This window comes from Symphodus melops (genome assembly GCF_947650265.1).
Source record: "Symphodus melops genome assembly, chromosome: 12".
NCBI classification, from domain to species: Eukaryota; Metazoa; Chordata; class Actinopteri; order Labriformes; family Labridae; genus Symphodus; species Symphodus melops.
Window position 1 is genome coordinate 18,968,099 of NC_136702.1, and position 22,210 is coordinate 18,990,308.

General features: G+C 39.9%; 1 protein-coding gene across 3 annotated transcripts in view; it reads left to right on the forward strand.

The window, feature by feature from the left end:
* Positions 1–22,210, forward strand: part of LOC306832593 (partitioning defective 3 homolog B-like) — a 201,422-nt gene that overhangs the window by 2,473 nt on the left and 176,739 nt on the right. For all 3 annotated transcript variants that reach the window (XM_079357396.1, XM_079357397.1, XM_079357398.1), the window contains exon 2: positions 9,304–9,405. In XM_079357396.1, the coding sequence (XP_079213522.1) occupies positions 9,304–9,405 (102 nt within the window). The remainder of the gene's footprint in view (positions 1–9,303; positions 9,406–22,210) is intronic.

A 22,210-nucleotide genomic window follows, 5' to 3' on the forward strand; every position in this document is an offset into this window, starting at 1 on the left:
TGTGACCCCCATCAGACGACCAAATCTTCTCAGTGACTCGCTTCATATTGGCTCCATTATTCAAAGAGCACACCAGTCATATGGACAGATGGCCTCAGTTGCGATTGAAGGGGAGCTGTAGGAGCTGTGTGTGTGTGTTTGTGATTTTGTGAGGTAGACACCAAGAAAGCCCTCACTTTATTCACCCTCTTCTTTTTCCTGCTCTTGCTACCTTTTTGCCTCTTATCTTCTTTCATCTATCCAAATCAACCCTTACTACTCGCTGTGTTTTGTCCCTTTATCTTACTGCTTACTTACTTTCCTGTCATTTGAACTCTTCTTCCTCTTTGAACATTTCCTCCTGTTCTTCTCTGTCCATCTTAGAGGTAGAACTGACAAGTTGAGTTTATAGCCATTAGACTTTAAACAAATGGATGAAAGTAGGAGTGTTGGACAGAGATCTTATCAAGTCATACTTCTCTTTTCATCATCCTATTTGTATTTTTGAAATCCTGTTTCAGCTTATCAAGCTTCTGGTCGTGCGTTTCTTAAACATAACTGTTTCCTGTACCTTACGTCTTTCTATACAGCAGACACTTTTTTTTTGTTGTTTACCCTCTGTGCATGACTTCATTCCTTTTAGGTGAGCTATGGGCCTTGGCTGAGTGTGTACTGGTGGTTAGGGTGTCACCATTTTCTTTTGAAATCTTCAAACAGCCGAGCAAGTTTTGTGCTTTTAGATTGTAAAGTAGGATTGAAATTTCTCCCCTTTTATTGTTTTAGCAGCTAACTAATAGCAATTCAATTCAATGTGAAACATTATGGAAGAGTGGTTGAGCCTTTGGAGACGCAGTTTGCACTGCCTGAGTTAGAAATCAGGATTTTTTTCTGCATAGAGGCTTTTTTCCTGTTCTTATCAAGGTGTAACAATTTATTGAACTTTGCCATTATTGGTGAAATTTGTTCTACTTCTGCTGGCACGCTAGGTACCAAATAGAGCAACTGCTCGTAGTAGTGATTGCCATAATATGGCATATTACATAGTTAAATATTATGTAAATGTGAACACAGACTGAATCATCACCATGCTCATGAAGTTAAGTGTGCCACATTGTGTGAAGGGACGGCTCTTAGCAAGTTGTAACTGTGGATTTTTTGTGAAATGCTTTGTTTCTTGTCTGTTACTGGCGCACTGTAGCCTTATCAAAACAACAATGTATTGTGTTCTCTCAATTGCATGGCACAAAGTGTGCAGTACATGTCACCTAAAATTTCTTTTTGCTTATGGGGAAACGATCTTAGTAACCATTAAGACTCCAAAATGAAACACAGGTGTGCTTCTGGTGAAACATGATTTAAACCAACCTGACAATCAAAGCTCATTTCCTTTATAGGCCAGATTAGACTGTACCAGCTGTGTTCCTATTTGGAGGGTGGAATCCACCTTATGTTGAATCTAACAGCTCTGATACCTGAAGTAGCTGAAGGACTGAGCCCGAGCTCTCTAATGATGTGTTCCGTCATGATAATGGAAGTGTATGAAAGTGCAGTAACAGGAAAATAGGAAGATGCTAATAGCACCATGCTAACCATGAGCCTGACCAGACCTCCTTTAACATCATGAAGTCAAAGAGCCTGCTACTTGAACATAATGTACTCTGGCCATTAAAACGACGACTGCATTGGTTGAAAAATGAGAAATGATTTGGTGTGCAGCTTTGCTGTGATTGTAACATAGCGCCCCCATAGGCAGGTTTGTCTTCCTCTGTTTTTCTTTCTCTCGTCATGCTCCCTCCCTCCCACACCTTTGTCAGCACTTTGCAAACTCCCCGTATTAATTCTGTTTTTACTTCTCCTTCCTCTGTTATCCTTCCTTCTTTTTTAAAGCGTTAGCCTCTTTCTCCACTTCTTGTTTGTTGTTTGACATCTTAAATATTCTTCTTTCACAGTGTTATCATACTCCCCTTTCTCCTACTTTGACAGCTTTTGCCTGAACTTTTCATTTCTGTCTGAAGATACTCCAAGCCCAACTGCTGCTCCTTATCCTGTTTTTTCCCTTTTTATTTTTTTCTGTGTGAAAGACAGGATATGTGTGTGTTGTAGAGCAGTCCAGTCTCTAATCCTTCCTCCCAGTGCTCGGCAAATCATGCTTTTAAATTGTTGCATTCTGTCCTCCTCCCTCTGTCTTCCCCTCCTCCCATCACCTCCTTCCCTCTCGGCGAGGATCTCAGTCACGTTATAAAAACATTTTTTTTTAATCTTGTGTTTTTCTGCATGAAGCCACTGTAGCTTACTAACACTTTCAGTCCCATTTATCAGCTGCTTTGTAAGACGTTCCCATCGTGGAGTTTACGATTTGAATGCTCATCTAAGCCGTTATATTAAGTGAGGTGGTTTAGACTCACACAAAGTTTTTATGTGCGCTTCATCTGCTTTGACTTCTTCACTTCCATCACAGCCTAATGATTAGAATATGTACCTCTCTCTGTAACTTATGTCCAACTAAAAGTGGATTAAAGGAACAGGATACATAAAGGCAAGTGAACGAAAAATAAGAAAATGCTGATTAGTTTGTAAGATAGTTCAGACTTAAACTGTTTATTGTTTTTTTTTTTTTTAAATGGCTCTTCCAACCAAATACCTACAATATCTACAGACTATATTATAAGGATTATTTTCCAAGAAACATTGCACATCATGTAGAGCTACTTGTTTACGGCAAAAATCATAGTCAGAAATTTTTTTTTTTCATATTGAGATCACAACTATTAACATTTCAACATTCTGAATACTTACTGAAAAAACAACCAACAAAAGAAAACAAATAATAAGAAATGTATAATAACAATAATACCTTAATCAACAATACATTAAGTGTGTGTGTGTGTGTGTGTGTGTGTGTGTGTGTGTGTGTGTGTGTGTGTGTGTGTGTGTGTGTGTGTGTGTGTGTGTGTGTGTGTGTGTGTGTGTGTGTGTGTGTGTGTGTGTGTACGTACACAATGTTTTTAATGTAAAAGCCCTGTTTCCACCCATCGGTTCAGTTCAGTTTGCAGGATTTATTTGTACTGGTTATAAAATGATGCAGAAACAAAATGTAAAATATGGAACAGTCATTCTTGATAGATGAATTTGAATGAACTGTAAGGAAAAGAGAATAAGGACAAACGCATAGAACATTGATGCACACGAGAGAGATGTAGCAGGGAGGAAATGAATAAGGTGAAGAGGAAGTAGAGCCTTTTATAAAGAAGGGGAAGTAGAACGAATGTGGTTGTTTTCATGGGGAGTTGTCAGGAAGTTATCAGCTTGTTTACAGACTTCTTAATTACCTTAAGCCAAACAGAGAAGTGAGGTTATGGATGATTGTCTATATGGTGTCTCTGTCCTCTGTAATTTCAAACGGAACAATCACAGCAGCATTTTGGAGGATACATTTTTGAAATTGAAGTCTAAAGGTGTCTCTTGGTTATGAAAAACCTTCAAGAAAGTGAGCTTGCTGTCCAAACATTGTTCTGATTGTTGGAACAAAGTGTGAAATTAGGTTCTTTTGTCAGCTGATTAGATTTTGTCGGATGTGTTTGAAAGGGTTTGTGTCTTAGGCGGGTGTGTGCTGTAGTTTCATGAGCCAGGGCAGGAATTCAGATCAGGTGTGGCGAAAGAAAATGATAAAACGGTAAAAGATCCTGGCCCCATAGCAGTGTACAGGTCATTATGACTCAGAGGGAGGCGGTGGGATGGGAGAGGTATTGAGGAGGGAGGAGGTGACCGTTCTCTATAATCACAGTAATGTGTTCATCCAGTGCTGCTGTTCTATCTCTTCTTTTATAATCCATTTGTAAAGAGTGTGATCGTTTAGACCATAAAGAAATGGACTTATAGGCAACCAAATTAGTCAAAATAAAATCTGATTTGTTCCATGAAGATACATTTCCTTCTGAGATGTAAAGAAAAACCTGCCGCAAAACTTGTGTGGCATGCTTAGGAATACTGATGTCTAATGACACGTATTTATATCTGGAATTAAAGTGGATATACCTACGGTTGGGAAAAATCAATTTCCTAAAGTATCTCAAATTCTAATTTGGGAATTTGAAAAACAAATTTTCACCTCTGGGTTTCAAGTAGTTTAAAGTTGTTTCAGGCAAATGATCGCAGCGCTAACTTCAATGATCTGCGTCTCTTTTCTTTTTTTATTAACAAGAATTTATATTACAATTTCTCGTATTAAATTAACATCAACTAACATCAAAACATGATGTAAGAATGTCTAAAAGCAATGTTCATGTTCTTCACACACAAAATAAAAAGTAATAAAGAAAAGAAATACAAAGGCAGAAACGCATTATAAGTTAACTCAACATATAAACCAAATACAGATTGTCTCCATATTTCTCCTCTAACAGATCGTTACTTTTCGTGAACGGTTGGATGCGCGAGTCGCTTTAAAAGTTGCGGCTGCAAAGAATTGTGGGGCGGCTTTCTCATCTCCTTTCTCATCTCCTTTCGTAAAGGACGTTTCAGTGTTTCCTATGCTAAAGGAGGTTATGAAGGAAGCATTGACCAACCTTAGAGGATTCAAACCGCTCTTATCAAGGCCGCCACTTTACTGCTCCCGGGGTTCAGGAAAAGAGGAGAGTGAAAGGTGATAGGAGGGACAATCCGAACACACCCCTGGAAAACAAAGTGATGTCACAAAGGGAAATTCTCCAAGCGGCCTTTTTGAGCACACTTTCTGAAAAATTTAGCAGGCCAAAGACGTCGAGGACTTTTCTCATTACTGGGGGGTTTGTAGAGTAGCTCACAGATTAGTGGTAGAAAAACAGGGTAAAATATATTTTGCATAACATGTGACCTTTAACATTAAAGTGAGCGGCGACATGATCAGCCATGTTTGACTGGTAATATTAAGATATCAATCCTTCTATATCCATTCTTTTAAACATTTGAATCTTAAACTCCTAAAATTGGTTACAACCGTCTGACGAAGCTGGACAGCATGTTTGCTACATGTCCATATATTGTGGATGAAGCCTTTATTGTTAGAGGCCTTGAGCCTTTTCTGGTCTTTCCCATCAACGTGCATTCCAAACTCTAATGTCAACTGTTCGAGTATAAAGGCTTACTGTTCAGAGATAACGAATGTGAGCGAGGTGAGGGTCAGACACACTCAGTGAATAATCGCCATCGTGTTTTAACTCAGGTGGGATTTTACATTAACCTGCTCATTTCCAGATCATGCCCTCGGAGTACTACCAAACATTCCCCAATATTCTCTGATATCTTCAGGCAAAACGCAAATATTAGTTACTAATCCCCCTGACTTTCAGATACGATTAGCCTGTTATCTTTCGTCCCGCAGTATCTGAGTTTACCTCTTTTTTGCCACTTGTGACAGAGGCACTCCCTCTGAATATCCGATTAGATAAGTGTGCTCACATCTGTTATCGCTCTGCCTCCTCATCTCTTGTCGTCTCCGCTGCGTGGTTTACCTCTGTAACAAGAGATCAAAGAGGGTTGTTGACCTAAAAAACAAGCCCGTCTTGTTATTCCTTCTGTTCTTGTGTAAATACAGAGGGAACATGTGTTTTTCTGATGGGCTGAGATGCAAACTGACTGCTTATTGTATAGCTTTCTTTCATATTAGCTTTTGGCAGTGTGCTTGCTTTCTCATTCTTAGCTGGTTTTGCTGATATCCTTAAAAAACCCCAAAATAAACTGTGTTTATCCTTTGTTTGCGAATGTCAAAATGTCATTGGCAGTGAGCTGTATTGAAACCTTCCTCCCTTTTGTTCATGGATATTTTTGTCCGAGTCGCTCAGAGTCGTGGATTTAGATACATATCATTTGTGTCAGTGGACACATTTTAGTTCCTGTTAAAATGCCCCATATACATTTTTAGGCTTTTCATGCAGACATGTTGGATATCAATTCGAACCATTTTCGGTATGTCTTCCTGTTGCTATGCCTACTGATCAGACCACAACAGTCGAGTTAGTTTCAGAAATCCCTACTGATGTTGTCCTTTCACTCAGGTTCCTAATCTGAAACAGTACCACGAATAAATAACCTTGTAATGAGTTTACTTTCTCTCATTGTGGATGACTTAACCTTCCTGCTGTGTCAGCAAATAGTCAAGTAAAGTGTTGCTTGTTGAAATTCCAGTCACCATAGCTCAGTCTTTTGCTCTTCTAATGATTTACAGTGGAGGAAAATGAAAAGCCATCAGCAGCATGGAGCTCTGCAGCATCACCACGATTGTATCTTGACACATCTTTTGCTCTTTATCTACTAGTTTGATTTTGGACTTCTTGTGTGTGATAAGAACAATCTGCTCTTTGTCTATATCTCTTCCTTTGTTCACAGCTCCTAAAACACCCTGTGAGCATTCAGCTTCCACGTCTGAATAACCCTGTAAGGAACATAACTGTAAAATACACGAGTGCGATTACTTAAACAGATGAATCAAATCAGCAATATTACTTATCGCCTGCAAATAGAAGAAAAGATTTACAACATCTCAAGGAAAACAGTGTAGTGTACAGCGTGCTATTGATAACTAAAAACACAGAGCAGGCAAACTGCCCGCAGGACCCTGATCCCGAGGGTCCCCTAAAGCCCCATGTTTATGGGCTGTCAGTGAGCCTGTTGTAATTTGATGAATTGTTAATGTGTGTGTGGGACCAAGCACCTCCAGAGCACAATATAAAGACAACAATGTGTAGTCTGCTGTGAGGAAGCCACACAGGCTAAATGTGGACATAATGATGTGAATCAGCAGGAAAATGCTAAGTTCCCCCTTCATGCCCCTTTTTAATCTTGCTATGTATGAAAATGTAACGCATGGCAAAGTTGATCATGTGTCTAACAATAATATATACATTAGCTTGTATTGTGTTTCACTGTTTAAACTAGGGTCAAGACCAGTTTATATACATTAAAAACAATATTGGAACTCATTTTGATGCCCCACAAGTGTCTGTAAAACTTGATATAAAGTGGAGAGAAGGTACATAATAATTAACACGTCACTGTGTCAACATACCATTTAGTGAACAGCCAACTAGAAAAAGAATTTTGTTCCTTAGTTTCAATTCCCACAAAAGCCTGAGTGTTGGTGCTCGAGGAAGATAAACACACAACAAAGGAGAAAAAAACAAAAACATGTAGACGCAAAGTTTGAATCTCTCTCTCTCTCTCTCTCTCTCTCTCTCTCTCTCTCTCTCTCTCTCTCTCTCTCTCTCTCTCTCTCTCTCTCTCTCTCTCTCTCTCTCTCTCTCTCTCTCTCTCTCTCTCTCTCTCTCTCTCTCTCTCTCATATACATCCTGGGTCTAGGCCAACTCAGTGTTACAATAGATGAAGTCATACAATGAATTCCATCAAGGAGGGAGAGGGAGAGGTAATTTAACAAGTGAGCAGCCACAGTCTCAGAGTCGGGAAGGTTGGTTGGGAAAAAAAAAAAATCCATCAAGAAGTAATTATTGACCTTGTCTATATTTAATGCTGGTTAAATAACTCAGTTGTGTACTGTATCTGCTGGCACCAGGTGGAGAATGACTGGAGATCATACAACCCATGTTAAGCTTCTCCAGCACATTCACAGGTAAACTATAGAGAGAAGAATGTAACAACTCGCTGTAACTCTGTTTCTACTTTTTTTTTTTTTTTAAGATTTATTTTTGGCGTTTTTAAGCCTTTTTATTATAGAGGGAGGAAAGTGGATAGAGTCGGAAAGGGGGAGAGAGTGGGGAGAGACATGCGGGAGATGGGCCACAGGCTGGACGCGAAACCAGGCCGCCTGCGCGCGAGGACTGAGCCTCGATACGTGGGATTGCGCGCACTGCCGCTGCGCCACCGGCGACCCCCTGTTTCTACTGTTTGTCTGATGTTCCTAATTTAGAAAGAAAATCAAGCTTTGATAGAAACGGGACAGAGTTAGCAATATTTTGAAAATATGTTTTAGGATTGAAAATGTACTTCCAGGCATCGTAGGACATTAATTGCATATTAATAAAATGAGTGGGATGATACAGATTGACCATATAACCCTGCTTTCACTTGGTTTTATCTCAGAAGACATGAAATAGACGAGAAAAGTCCAACGCTGAAGAAAGGAAGTAACTTATTGGAGAGCATTTTGCAGCACAGCCAAGTTTAGTGTGGGATCTGGTATTGACTTTGAGACCTGCAGGGATATCTAGGGACACAGTGATCCTTGCCCCACCTTTCCCTCCCTCTGATGGGAGTTTTGGAAAAGCATTGACATGCACCTGACCCTGGAAGAGTGATTTAATCGAGCAGCTCCCAGTAAAGTTTTGAGTCATAGCTCTCCTCAGGCTGTTTGTGTGTGTGTGTGTGTGTGTGTGTGTCGTCTCAGCATGTTGTTCAACAACCAGCTCTATGTAGTCAGCTGTCCAGTGTAGTGTTGATGTCATTAATCACAGACCCAACACAGTGGAGAAGGGAGCTAGGAGGGGAAAGAGAGAGGGCCGGGCTGGTGTTTTAATCGGTACGAAGCATCCACGCTGTAAGCTGTAAAAAGGAGAAGGAAGAAATGGGAAGAGTGATGAGAAAAACAAAGGATCTTATATACTGTATTCAGAATTTGAAGATGGACTCTATAATCCCTATTTTTCATCTCAAAAGGTGCTTGTGTACTATATACCGATTCAAGCATTCACTGATAATGCTGAGACGTGCTCCGTCTTTGCAGCATTGCAGCTGCCACTACAGTATGAACTGCTGCATGCAGCCTGATGTGATAGAAGACTTGCCACTTTTTCACCCTAATGTGTTCACAATCATACATTTATAGAAACCAGTGGTCTTCTGTATCGTAAAATAATATTGTAAAGGGCTGGATTGAATGAAAAGACCCCCTTAGCTAAAGTCAAGGAATGACAAGCACAGGTGGTCAGTTGAAGTCACGAGCTGTGGGGCCTTACTTCACACCATTCACCGTAGGCTGAATGCTCAACTACTATAGCTAGCAGGTGTGCAAACTCCTCAAAACAGAAACACCTGCACAGAAACTGCATGCTGTGAACTTTGCTGAACACGAAATAAATCATCACACAGGAAGATGGTTTAAACCTTTTTTTTCCCTCACTGACAGACCTCAGGGAAACAAGAAAACAAGTGAAGGCCTTTTTGAGTGAACATCAGCTCCATTATGTGACATGTCCCCATCATATTAATTGTAATTGATTTATTGTGTGCAGGTATTCCTGTTAACAAAATATGTGCATGAGCTGAACGTTCAGTGGTGTCAGTGCAGTGGTCAGGGTCTCCCTCACATGATGCTGATGGTTCTGTCCCGTGTTACAGGAAGGAGATTTCCTGGTTCGGACTCACCACGTTGAATACTGCGATGGGGGGATCCTGGACCCTGATGATATACTGAGTGACCTGGTGGAGGACAGGGACAAGGTGAGTACCTCTCCAGCTAGAATGTATTGCATAGTGTTGCATCTGCTTTTAAAATCAGACAGTAATTGAGGATGTACTTCCTTTACTATAAAAAACACTTATGAAGAAAGGAAGTGAAGTGAAGTTTAATGTGACAGGTCGATCAGAAACAGGCATGTAACATTTGTTTAAAGTGATAAAACTCACGTGTTGGAAGCTAGAAACAGAGTACAGAAAAATTAATGTAACTAACCAAATACCTTCTAAGAAAGAACACAAAGAGAGACAAGTGCTTGACAGATTTTATTTTCATCTCATAAATACAAAATCACTGCGTTGAGTTCAACCATCTTTATTACTTCAATCTTATCTTATACCTTTTAATAAAACGAACACTATGAATTTGATATCTCATCATAAGTCACACAACACTGAGTTTGCTGACTACAGGTCTGTGTGTATGTACTGCCATTGGTGAGTATCTGTGTGTGTGTGTGTGTCTGTGCGTGCGTGCGTGTGTGTGTGTGTGTGCGTGCGCTTACACTCTTGAGTATTGGGCTTCATTGGCTAAAAGCCACTCCCTTGGAAGGAATATTGCCTCACAAGCAAAATTCAAAGGGAAAAGGTTTCAAGTTGCCTTCAGCATTTAGCAGCGTCATTAGCAATTCACTTTCAGAGACTTTGCAAACTCAATCCATATTTTCCCCGTTTTTCTTATTTGTCCCCTGAGGAATGTGTCATTTTTCACTCGCCCCTTTAGAAAGTCTGTATTTTGTCATAACAGCTCATGGGCTGTAGCATTATTAGATTGTGAAAAATGGTCAGTATAAAGTCCTTTAGTGAATCATTGCTCAAGACCATACATGAATCTAGAATCTTCTGTTGGTGGCTCGGCACATTAAAACAGTATCAACGTGTTTTAATGAGCCTGTGTCCTATGCTAAACTGAATTTTTCATTTAAGTCACAGCTTGAAAAGTTGATGACCTCACAGCTTATCGAAAAGACGTAGATTTTCCTGTCCTCAGCTCGTACCGTATGCCTTAAAGGGTGTATAAATACTGCAAGATTCTTTGAACTTATTAAGAGCAAAGTTGCATTAGTTAGCACTAAACTAGTTCCTCTCAGGGTTTTTAAAGGCTTTGGAAGAATTAACATTTACTATACAACATTTTAAGTCCTTCTGAAGACACTCAAGTATCTGTACATGCATAAAATATCGCTCTTGTTGCATTCAATAATTATGAAAGACAAGAAATCTGATTTCATTTCAAGAAGTTAACCTTTTGTTAAGTTTTGGCTGTTCCTTTACACGGCGACAGCGTTTTGGGCGCCTCTAAACGGGAGGCTTTTAAAATAGGTTGAAGATTGCAAACTGTTAAAATGGAATTGTTTCCCGTTTTGTGTAAACTGGAAAAACATGCTCGCTACAGTTCCCAACAATAGCCACACGTGAGTAGGTTGACAACAACTGTAGAGGACTCCCGAGTTCTGTTTGTGAAAATGATCATTCGTGTGATTCGTAGTAAATATTTTCTTGAAACTTACGAGCCACTTCATCGTCCTTTCAAACCTTTTCTCATTTTTGTGTGTTGACACGTCAGCGCTCTATGGAAGGAAGACTACATGTACGAATGTTTGTGTTTCACTAGAAGGCCACACTGCTGACGACTTGTCTGGCATGTATACTACAGTACAATACTATTGTCTGAACGTGCAGCTTTGAAAAATGACTCAGAGGGTCATTCTGGTGTCAATGTGACCAACATTATTATCGTCATATGTATTCAGATCACCTTCAGTACAGAACAAGTTGACAGAACAATACTACAGCAGGACCAAACGTTGCCCTGAGGGAGTGATACAAGTATGCTTCATGTACTGTGACTGCATTCTCACATCACAGGAATTAAATATCTAATCTTCCCTTTATCTCTTAAGCACCAAAATCAAAGGAGTGTCTTCTTTTGATCCGATCAGTCACTTTCAAAATTCTCCCTCAGGAGTTAAGAATAGGGATACGAATCAGGAATGTACTTAGCTGCTTCCTCCAGTCATTTTATTCAGTTCATTGTAAATGGTTTGGAGTAACTTTGTGGTGATTAAACATTTTACAAAGTGAAGCAGTTACATTACTGTTCCAGGGCAGTTCAAACAAGAAGTTAAAGCATTACTTCCCACACAGCCTGATGCAGACCTGAAAGGAGGATACAAAGAGGCATTCTCTAGCACTTCCTGACCTTAATGGTATCCTTGTTTACTGAATCAATAACAATTTAACAATTGCAGCTTTAAGCTCCTAAGTAAGTAAAGCGTCTGATATTCTTCTCTGAATGTGTTGCATGCTCTATTTAATGACAACGTTCTCGAGAAGTCTTTCTCCATATTCATATAAAAAGAGGCTTATGCTTGTCTTATATTTTTTATATTTTCCTTAAAAAGCTTCATTTACACTTACATTTACAGCAAAAGCAAACAAATATAAAGGCACAGTACCACAGACCCCACAAAATACACATTTCAGTGCGTAGACCAAATAAAGAGCCACACATTAATTCCCCCAAACACCCATACAGTGAGAAACACAAACACGCGCACACACACACATGGATATAAACCACACTAAATGACATCCGGCAGTACACACTTCAGAGCACCAGAGACTACATCGGAAATGAAACTGTGAAATATTCATTGGATTCTGAAGCTAGGCTCTCAGAGTATTACTGAGCTGAGATTAATAAATGGCTCATAATCCCAGATGATGTTTTATTCCGGGCAGACTGAGACTGCCTGAGGTTGGCTTCATAACCAGAGAGGAAACAGGAAAGATATTCTAAATCTGCTGAACACACAGGTAACATATGAGAAAAAAACTGTTTAAAATGTTAAAGTGTTTCTTTATAGCTTTTAAAATGTTTGATTATTCCTCCAATAAACTCTTGAAGTGACACATTTCTTCATACGCTTTACAAACAGACGTAATTACATGTCTACCAATGTTCAAAGTTAACCAGCCCAGTGACAGTAACTCGAGCTCACAGTCAACTCACAGTGCTGTCTGTGCAAACACTCTGGCACATCCGCAGCGTGAATGGTTTCTTTATGTACACATGATTAGCCTTCATGGGGGTAAAGTACCACAGATTACTGGAAAACACACATTTTAAAAAAGCTGCCTTCTCAATCTCAGAGTTTGCTTCAAACATCTAGGCTTACTTTCCTGGTACATAAGGTTCTGCAAATGAAAAAAAAAAAACTTGCAAGTTTTACAAGAATACTACTACTACTACTACTACTACTACTACTACTACTACTACTACTACTAATAATAATAATAATAATAATTTATACTTTATTAATCCCACAAGGGGAAATTCGGTTTACACTCTGTCTAATGAACACACACATAGGCCGAGATACACACTCATGCACAAACAGGGTTCTTTTCACTTTGTTTTAAGATCCCAATTTTTACTTTCCATGTTGTCGGTCTGTGAAACCTATAAAGTAGCTTAGCACAATTTGCAGCTCATACAACTCCTCATGTAATCTTTACTTGAGTCTATAAAAGCACTCATTACAGTCTCTTCCTGAAACGGTTCGTCCGTTCATTTTAGCTGTTGTGTCTTTAAGACCATCCTCCCCATGTGCCCTCTTTCTTCTGATTGGCCAGCTCTCTGGAAGCCTTTAGTTTAGTCTGGGGCATCAAGCATTGTAACACTATCTATAGGTGAGCTAAGATGGGGGATCAGAATAATATAGTGACTTTAAAAAAAAAAGATGTTTGAAGTTATTTTATCTGACTTCTAATGTCCTTGACTCATCGCTATGGTGACACCTGAACAGTGTTCGAGGTCAAACAAAATCCTGTGAAGTTGCTTCACTGACACTTCACTCAAACCTTGAAGAAAATGATACCAGTATTAACCACGAGCAAACATGTACACAGTAATGTGAAGACGACCAACCACCCCAGACACCAACCCTTTTCCTCCTTATGTTCCTCTTGCATGTTGTTCTTCAAACACTCACAGCTTCATGCAAAAGAAAATGAAAAGTAAGCAGGAAATGGATTCCCATCAGCATTCTGTCTTAAGCTGGAAGTGTATTTCCTCATCTTTTTTTCTCCGTCCTGGAGGTGTTGCAGAAACCGCCTTACAGAGAATCGGGTCTGATTAAAAGGTTAGCTGCTAACTCAGAGTGAAGGGAAAAACAGGTACTCTGAATACAATTGATGTTTGTTCAGGGCCATTAATAGCTCAAAAGCTTCATCAAATGCTCACACAGAGAAACATGCATTGAATCTATTCTGAATCTAGAAGAAGCACGTTTACTGTTTAGTATATTGTGGGCCTTGGAAACCTTCTTGTATTCTTTTCATGACCTGCTCTGGAGAAGTTTTTCTGTATGCAAAACGACATGAAATCCAAAGTGAGAAGGGTTAGTGAGCTCTATGATGGTCTGGGTGTGTTTGAGTGGGTAAACTCCTCAGCAAGATGTAGTTTAAGCTGGCGTTACAATTCCAGAGTATTTTTATTTCCTTCCCCTGTGTTTTGTAAATAGCCTTGTTGATCCCGTTTGAAAACACTTTGAATTGATCATTTTGTCTGTCTGGCTGATGGGATGAGACAACTTTAATAGACTGTCTTTGGAAGATAAAATAGACAGTTAGTCTTTGACAATAAATTGGGTCTAGGTTTAAGTTTTCCTGTCAGCCACAACCATTTGCTAAAGAAGACAATAAGGTCTAATGTTGATCACTGTTATATACCGTAAATTCCGTACTATTGAGCGCACCTGGATATAAGCCGCACCGGCTAAAAATAAGTAAATAAATGTATTTGTACATATATAAGCCGCACTTGATTATAAGCCGCAGGTGTCCACGCTATAACAAGAGCTATTTACACAGACGTAGGCTACCGGTAACATCCGCAAATACTGTAGCGTCCGTACGGACGTTAAAGGACGACGAGAGCGTTCAAATAATAACTTAATAACCCGATCACTGTCGGCAGTGACCACGCCGTTTACAGCAGAGAGCAACACATAACTTGCCGTAACAATCCAACTCTCTCCCCCAGCGTTCTCTCATACAGCCACTCAACACGTTCTCGCTGGTGCATTCACTGACTCTCCACATAATCGGAATTATGAACACATTATCAACTACTGACTTTACAACATGAACCGTTACAATACGAAGCCTAGCCGACGGTGTCTGTAACACGGCTGATGAAAAAGATGACCGTAATATATTTCACAAGAAAAAGTCCATCCATTCACTGCCTCAGAATGACTTCATTACTCACTTCCTCAGTCTCTGTTGTCGCTGTCAGTGTCATCTTAACGTGCAGCAGCTCTGTTAGCTTCTTTGACAGCCAGGTCGATCGCCTTTAACTTGAAAGCTGCATCATATGTATTTCTCTGTGTGTTTTCCATCATGAGGGTGCGTGCATGAAGCGCAAAATGACTGATATTAAGATCCGACGTGACGAAGTCAAATGTTTTTGCGGCAGAAGCTCATTGTCCCCCATAAAAAATCCATGCATTAGCCGCACCGGAGTAGAAGCCGCAGTGCTCGAAGTGTGAGAAAAAAGTAGCGGCTTATAGTCCGGAATTTACGGTACTTACTTTATGTTGCCCTTTCTCTTTTTTTTTTTTTTTGTCTAATTACTTTTCTATTTACTGACCGATGTTGCTGTCGTTACAATGGGTTGAAAAAACATTGTAATATGTGTAACCTGAGTGTCTACCGACCCACAAACTGTGAAATAAACCCATTCAGTCCTTTGTTTGACATCTGCATAAGTCTAACTACACAGAGTAAAATGCTCTGTTTCAAATTTGCTGTCCTTGTGATGTCACAGTGGGATTCTGGTTAAAAAAAACAAACAAACTTCCTTCTGCTGGTATCTCTGCCCATTGACTCCAACCCCAACCAAAAGCAAAACTTCTATGCAGGTCTGCCATTTTTACTCTCACTACTCTCAAGGTGAAAAAGGGGGTTAATATGTCCTCTTTAAATAGGGACCGGGCATTCACAGTTGTCAATAGATATTTGTTTAATGTATTTCATTTGTCTTCCGTGCATGCTTAAATAGACACCGGCAAAAGCGCTCTCACCCTCTCTTTCTCACACACATTCAGTATCACCAAGAAACACAACCTTACTAAAGGCTGAAGTCTAAAAAAAATCTTCCCTGTCAGCTGGAGACCAGCAGACATTTCCCATCAATGTTTCTTTCCTGATCGGAGTGTGAAGACCAATTAAACAGGTATATCTACTGTTGCCGCGGTGATTCCTGATGTTGTCTGTCAGTTTGTGAAGACAGAATAAGGAAAGGAATGTCCAGAAGTTGAGCAATCAGCTCGTGGCTCTGCTCTCATGTTACATGTGTATGCATTCGAACAACAAAAATATCAAACATCCCAGAAAATCATCCGACTGGATATTGTCTTTCGTCATATTCCAGATATTCCCCTGACCTGGTGGTTGCACCACACAGTAGGAGACTAGCCCTGTCACATGGGTCGGGGGGTGGGGTCTCCAAAGGCAAGACGTGAAATGAAGAAAGACACTAACGTTGCAGACGAAGCAAGAGTCAGCTGTACAATGCTATAGTTAGAATAGTTGCCTTTGTATCAATCATGCGTTTAGTTTGGTGGAATGACACTTTCAACAAAACAGCGGAGAACAACAATCCAGAAGAACAGAAAACTTAATGCAACCATTTAATGATGTGCACTATTGTATTGCATGCATGCAGTCTATGCAGCATGCAGCAGTCACAGTATATGCCAGAAACGTCCCAGTGGCTCGAGGGGAGTTCTACAGAAATGATCCTGCGGCTTTCTCATGTCAGCTCTCTCAGACTTCCTGCTACAAAAAAACCCTAGTCTGTTCGCATGCACACATAGAGTTTTGTGTGAAAAGTGTGAAAGCCCTTTAAGTATACAGTTGTGTATATATCCATTAGCATGAAAACTCTCCTGCCTGCTGGTCCGTAACACAAGCTGCTGCTGCTGCTGCTTACAGATGCCGCTCTTTAAAACTTGTTAATTCATTTCTGTCTTCCTGTCTAATTATTGTCTTTGTCACTCATTAAATTTACATTAATGTTATATTTGCTAGGCATGATAGTTCTTAATACAAATCAATCAATTAAGAAATTACAAAACGTTAATTTATCAAGTGTGAGTGAGAAATGATAATGTCCGGATGTTGGCTGATGTATTTGGAGATCCAGATAGAAAAAAGACACATGAAGAAGTCATTTAGCTGAGCTAATGCATGTGTTGCATCATTTACAGATTGATTGTCATTACTAATAAAAAACTAATAGCATGTTCAATGGAGCTGGAGTATAATCTTTACACATTCCTCACTCCAGATCGTCTAAGTTTCATTTTAAATGAGCTGATTAACTGTGAGGATAATAGCTCTGCTTTATTGCAAACACATATTTTTAAGTTGAAATTGAGGCTTTGTTCTGCAGAGGAAGTGATTGAGACTATGCATTTATAATTTTGTGTGCAAGCATCTTCATAATGAGTCTATGTCTTTGAAGGCTTCCATGGTCTTAAATTGTCTTTGCAGACCTCTAAATTCAGGTTGTTTCTCAGGTAAAGGGAACAGGGGGGCGGGGGGGGGGACAGTCTGGTTAGAGCTTGGCTTGACATGTCTGCTGAATGTCTGACGCTGAGCAGGCTTTGTCAAAACATTGTTTAACAACAGTACAGTTGCACTCAAGGACCTTCGGTAGACACCAATATGCAGCAAACGAATTTCTCTTTAATGTAGCTTTGAGTTGATTAGATGACGTCGTGTTCAGACGGTTAAATGTTGCCACAATGAGGAAGACCTGGACTGTATCCAGAGACACTCTGCATTTCTAACTTGCTGCTCTAAACACACCCGCTGACACCGTTTTTGTTAGCAAACCCAGGAGGAATGGCAATTTGCATTAAATAACTGAAGTCTGCTAAATAACTCAAAGAAAGGGAATAATGGAAAGAGCTGGATGTTTTTCCAATAACTGACATCAAACCTGATGATAGACGTGTGACACATTGATTAGTGAAGATGATGCAGTTATAATGTGATTATTTATAGCTGCTTAATCTGGCATGTCAAGATAATGAAGACAATCGACACCAGACAGACAGACAGACACATGTACACACACACACACACACACACACACACACACACACACACACAGACAGACACACACAGACGCACACACACTCTTATGCTTATGCTCTTATGCTGTATAATATACATACATGTATAAATTACATTTGAGTTAGGCTAGCTGATGATCTAGTTCTTGTGCTTGCGTACGTGTGTGTGTATATTTGCGTGCACTGCTGATTAACACGATGACATTAATTGAACCATGACCAACATCTAAAACAATAGACGTAAGAAGGATTTAAAAAAAACTGTCAGACATGCAGCAGTTTGAGTGGGTGGCCTCTGACTAAATCCACATGAAATCATGATATTTTAATCCAGGCCAATTGAACAAAGTGCTGATACTACAACCAGGCCGCTCAGAATTAAAAAAAACAACAATTGTCCATGTTAAACCTATAGGTTGAGCTTAAAATCCTTAAAGTATTAATGATTACATGTAATTTGTTTTTTGTAGCTTTGCCAGAAAGTCTTACCTTGCACTGTAAAGATTAAAGCATGTATTTATTTATTTATTTATTTATTGGGAGTGGGATTTTGAAAAATGTAAGCAGGATCCTGCTGTAATTGCTAAAACATTTTGGTGAAAGACTCTCTGTACAAAGTGAATACTTTGCATTAAGCATTGGAGTTTATCAGTCAGTCTGTCATCTGCCCTCTCTGCCCTTCTCTCTGCTTTTCTTCACTGAGGATTTATCCCTCAACCCATATCTGTGTCTGAATGGCTCCGTTATCTCCAGCTTCAGGGTGGGCTGCGCTTGACCCCTGACTCAAACCACCAAGTGAAAGCTTTTTGTATTCAAGAAGTGATTCTTTTGTTGATATTTTCCTTTGCCTGCACCTTTACTTTGCTATGATTATAGATTTCACGTTGGGTTATCTTAACCAATGAAATAACATGTCAATCACTTGCAGGTTCCAGTCTGTCTGGTAATAACACTTGTGTTAACCAGACCTTGAATTTAACCACTGGCCTGATTATGAAATGTGTCAAATAATTATGTTTTATAACTTTCTTTGTCCAATCATTTAGTTCAAACGTACAAACAGAAGAATAAAAACACTAAAGACGATGGGCAAACCATTTATTTTTTCTTTAACTCATCTCATCTTTTTTTTTTCCATTATATTTATCAACAGATCATTCAGTGGATCTGAGTTCAGACATTTTTTATTTGAAGGTGTGATGTCTGCTTGCAGAGGTCCAGTGAATGAACAGGAAGGTCACACATACACACTGGTGTTTCTCACACATGCCAACATACACGGTCATGTAACAATAACAGTATGTAGCCACCTTTGCCCCCTCAGCCCACAATAAGAAGTGGCCGGCTGGTCAAAATAATATTGACCTTCCTCTTAGGAAAACAGAGCAGCTTATTACTTGCACACATTGACCTGGTTTGCTTCTTGGTGTGTAGGTGTGTGTGTTAAGGTGGAGGTGGGGATGTGTATAAGACTTTAGAGTTGGGAGTCATATTTTAAGAAGCATTGCTAAGTATGTCATTGACTGTAATGAAATATAGTTAAGCAACAATAAAGTCAGTAAAGAGACCTGAGAGGTTAGCTGCGTATGCCGACCGACATTAAACCAAACCAAGCTTTCAGTTTTATCACCGCTTTTCATTAAATTTTTTTTTTTTTTTTCCAGTTTCAACACACCTCACATTGAACGTGTTCGTGCCATCTTGAAGATGCAAGAGCGTAACTATGGCATATTGATCTAAAAAGCAGAGGTCTCCAACAGGTAGCTCACAGACAGGTGTCCAGTAGCTCGTCTATAGGTTTGCTGACTGAGTAAAAAAATAATAATTCCATCAAGAGTAAATGCACCTATTCCCACTATTCAGTGTAAAGTATAATGTTTTCTTGGACATTGATGTAAATTTTCAGTAACATAGCTTACTACGTGGCACAATAAGAAAATCACATTTTTTTTTCTTGGGCTTTGGTGTGAATTTAAGATTATTGATTGTCTTATTGCAATTTCACACAGTAGCTTAATTCAGCTGATGTGTGCTATGTAAATAAATGCAAGCGATGTGATGCATGCAAGTAGCTCTTAGCCACTTTCAAAGCAGCTCTAAGATGAAGAAAGAAGCATGAAGCCCCTGGCCACCATAAGGTGTTCTTTGGCCATCCAATATTACATATAGAAGACACCCTGTGGCCACCAAGTTCAGATCAAGTTTAGCAGACTTTGATGTCACTTCTGCTCTTGTTCTGTTTGGTTTGAGAATGTTTAAAATACGTCCATGGGGGGTTTTGTTAGAAAGTAAAAAAAAACTAAATAACACTTGGGCCATGAGAAAATGCAAAAACATGATCTTCCAATTGAAATGTATTTTCATCATGGATGTCTTATCATTTATTGGGGCGTCACTAGTGAGGAAAGCTGTGTCCTGTTGGATCATATCGCTTAATTTCATTAGACTTTTCTGATCTAGGCTACCAAAAATCTATCGTGTCTTATCTTAGTATGGTTGTGAAGTACTGTGGAGCCTCTGCTTAAAAAAACCAACCTGTCCCTATACATGTCAGATAATCTGAGTGTTCGGTTGTCACTACCTCCGGTACTTTTAATTCACCTCCATCTATGAATATGTACCCTTGTCCTTCAAAAGGGTTTAAGTGTCATGAAGTCCTCTGCCTGTCAACCGTTCAGGTGACCCTGATTTCTTTCCTTTGTCATGTTCTTTATGTAGCCTGACAGCTTTCATTATATACATATCATATGTGCTAGTTCTCTCAGTGATGGCTGGTCGTGTGTGTGTGTGTGGAAAGGTGCGTCTGGTAGTCCTTGAGAAGGGTAGACAGACTATAAACCTGATCTTTCTGTAAGAGCAGAGATCTCAGCTATGAGTCAAATGGTGAATTATATTTGATGAGGCTATGGCCTCATGGGTAAATTGAGAAACGTTGACACATACATCAGTCTACATTGACAGTCAACATATATTAAAAAAGCTCCCTTTACTATATGTGCATCCCATACGTACATGTGTCCCTGGCTTTCAGTGATGAATGACTCACGAGGTGATATCTTAACCACTGATTTACTGTACCAGTGTGTGTTGTGAACACTTTGGAGTGTTTTTAATGGGATTAAAGGCTATTTATTTGACATTGGAAAGTGACCAGGGATCCAGTATGATGTATCAAATAATAACCATGGTTGTGTGTCTCTGTGTGTGAGTGTTTAAGCTTAAATTTTACTTATCAGTTAAAGTCAAAGGTCATTTACAGATAGTCATTATTCCTGTGTTCCTATTTTGAGTTATGCGACTGCTTGGGGAATTGTGTGCTGTACTTCTTTGACTTGAGGCTGGGCTAACATTATAAAGGTAACGTTTGTAAGTCACATTGCAATCACCTCCATTATTTAACCATCTGAAAAACTGTTCAGGAATTCCTTTAGCTTTTGGGATTCCTCCCTAACATGATCCTTAATGTGACACTGAAACAATTGATTGAGAATATGCATTCAGATTCAAATAAATATCTTAATTTCATGGTATTTTCTTCAAGACGTTTTATTATTGTGGGTGCCAGTTAACCTGATGTGAATATTTGTGTGGGGACAAACTGGAGGACCCGGAGAAAAGCCCTTACATGGATAGACAGAGGAGAAGGAGTTAGGAGAAGTGGACAATGTCGAGGAATGTTGGAGCAGGGAAGATGAAGGATAAACTGGGAGGACCAGAAGAAAGAGGAAAAGATTTCTCCAGTTTACTTGAACAACTGGATGAATCTTTTCCACAGGGATTTCTTCTTTGGTACACTGGTCAGCTCTTTGATCTTCTCCTCCAGTTGGACAAGCTTTGTCATCCCCGCTTCCACAGTTTTGTCTCTCTCCTGCATGGTTTGCTGCAGAGTGCTGAGGGACTGGAGGAGGTTGGACCTCTCTTCCTCCCATTGCAGCCGCTGATTCTCCAGCTCCGTCATTGTTTGGGACAGTGCAACCCTCAGCTGGTCCTTCTCTTGTTGCTTCTGCTCCAGGAGAACTTCAAACTGAAGATGATTCTTCTTGTGGTCACACAGATTGTCCTCTAACTTTTGGACTTTCTGTAGAGCCACCGATTCAGACGCCTTCTTCTTTGTTAGTTGTAGCTCCAGGTCCTTGATCTTCATGTCCCTGTTCAGCTTTTCTTTGTCCTGCTGCTCTCTGTTCTTTTTTAGGGCTTCTGTTAGCTGCTTCACCTCTGAAGCTAAATCTTGATTATTCTATATGCTTTACAGTTTTCTCCTCCTCTATGGCTTTGAACTGCTCATGCTCAATCTCGGAGACAAAAATCATGTCTGGCTTGAGCTTGGCCTCTTTGTCATCACAGTCCCTGGCTGGAGTTTCCTTCAACTGCTTCAGCAGGTTTGCTAGAGCCTCGTTGTCTGTGATTGGCTCGGTGGTTTGCCTCTTCATAGTCATCGCAAACTCTAAAACGTTTGGAAAAGGTTTGAAATTACTAAAGTCCAAATCCATCAATGCAGGGATTTTCACCTTGCCTCCATCAGCCTGCACCGGTTTGGCTGCTGCTGGCTGCTGGTTGCTGATGTGCGTGTTGTACTCCTTAGCCTCTTATGTCTGACCCTTCTCCTGGTTTGGGGACTGGACAGACTGGGGACAGGC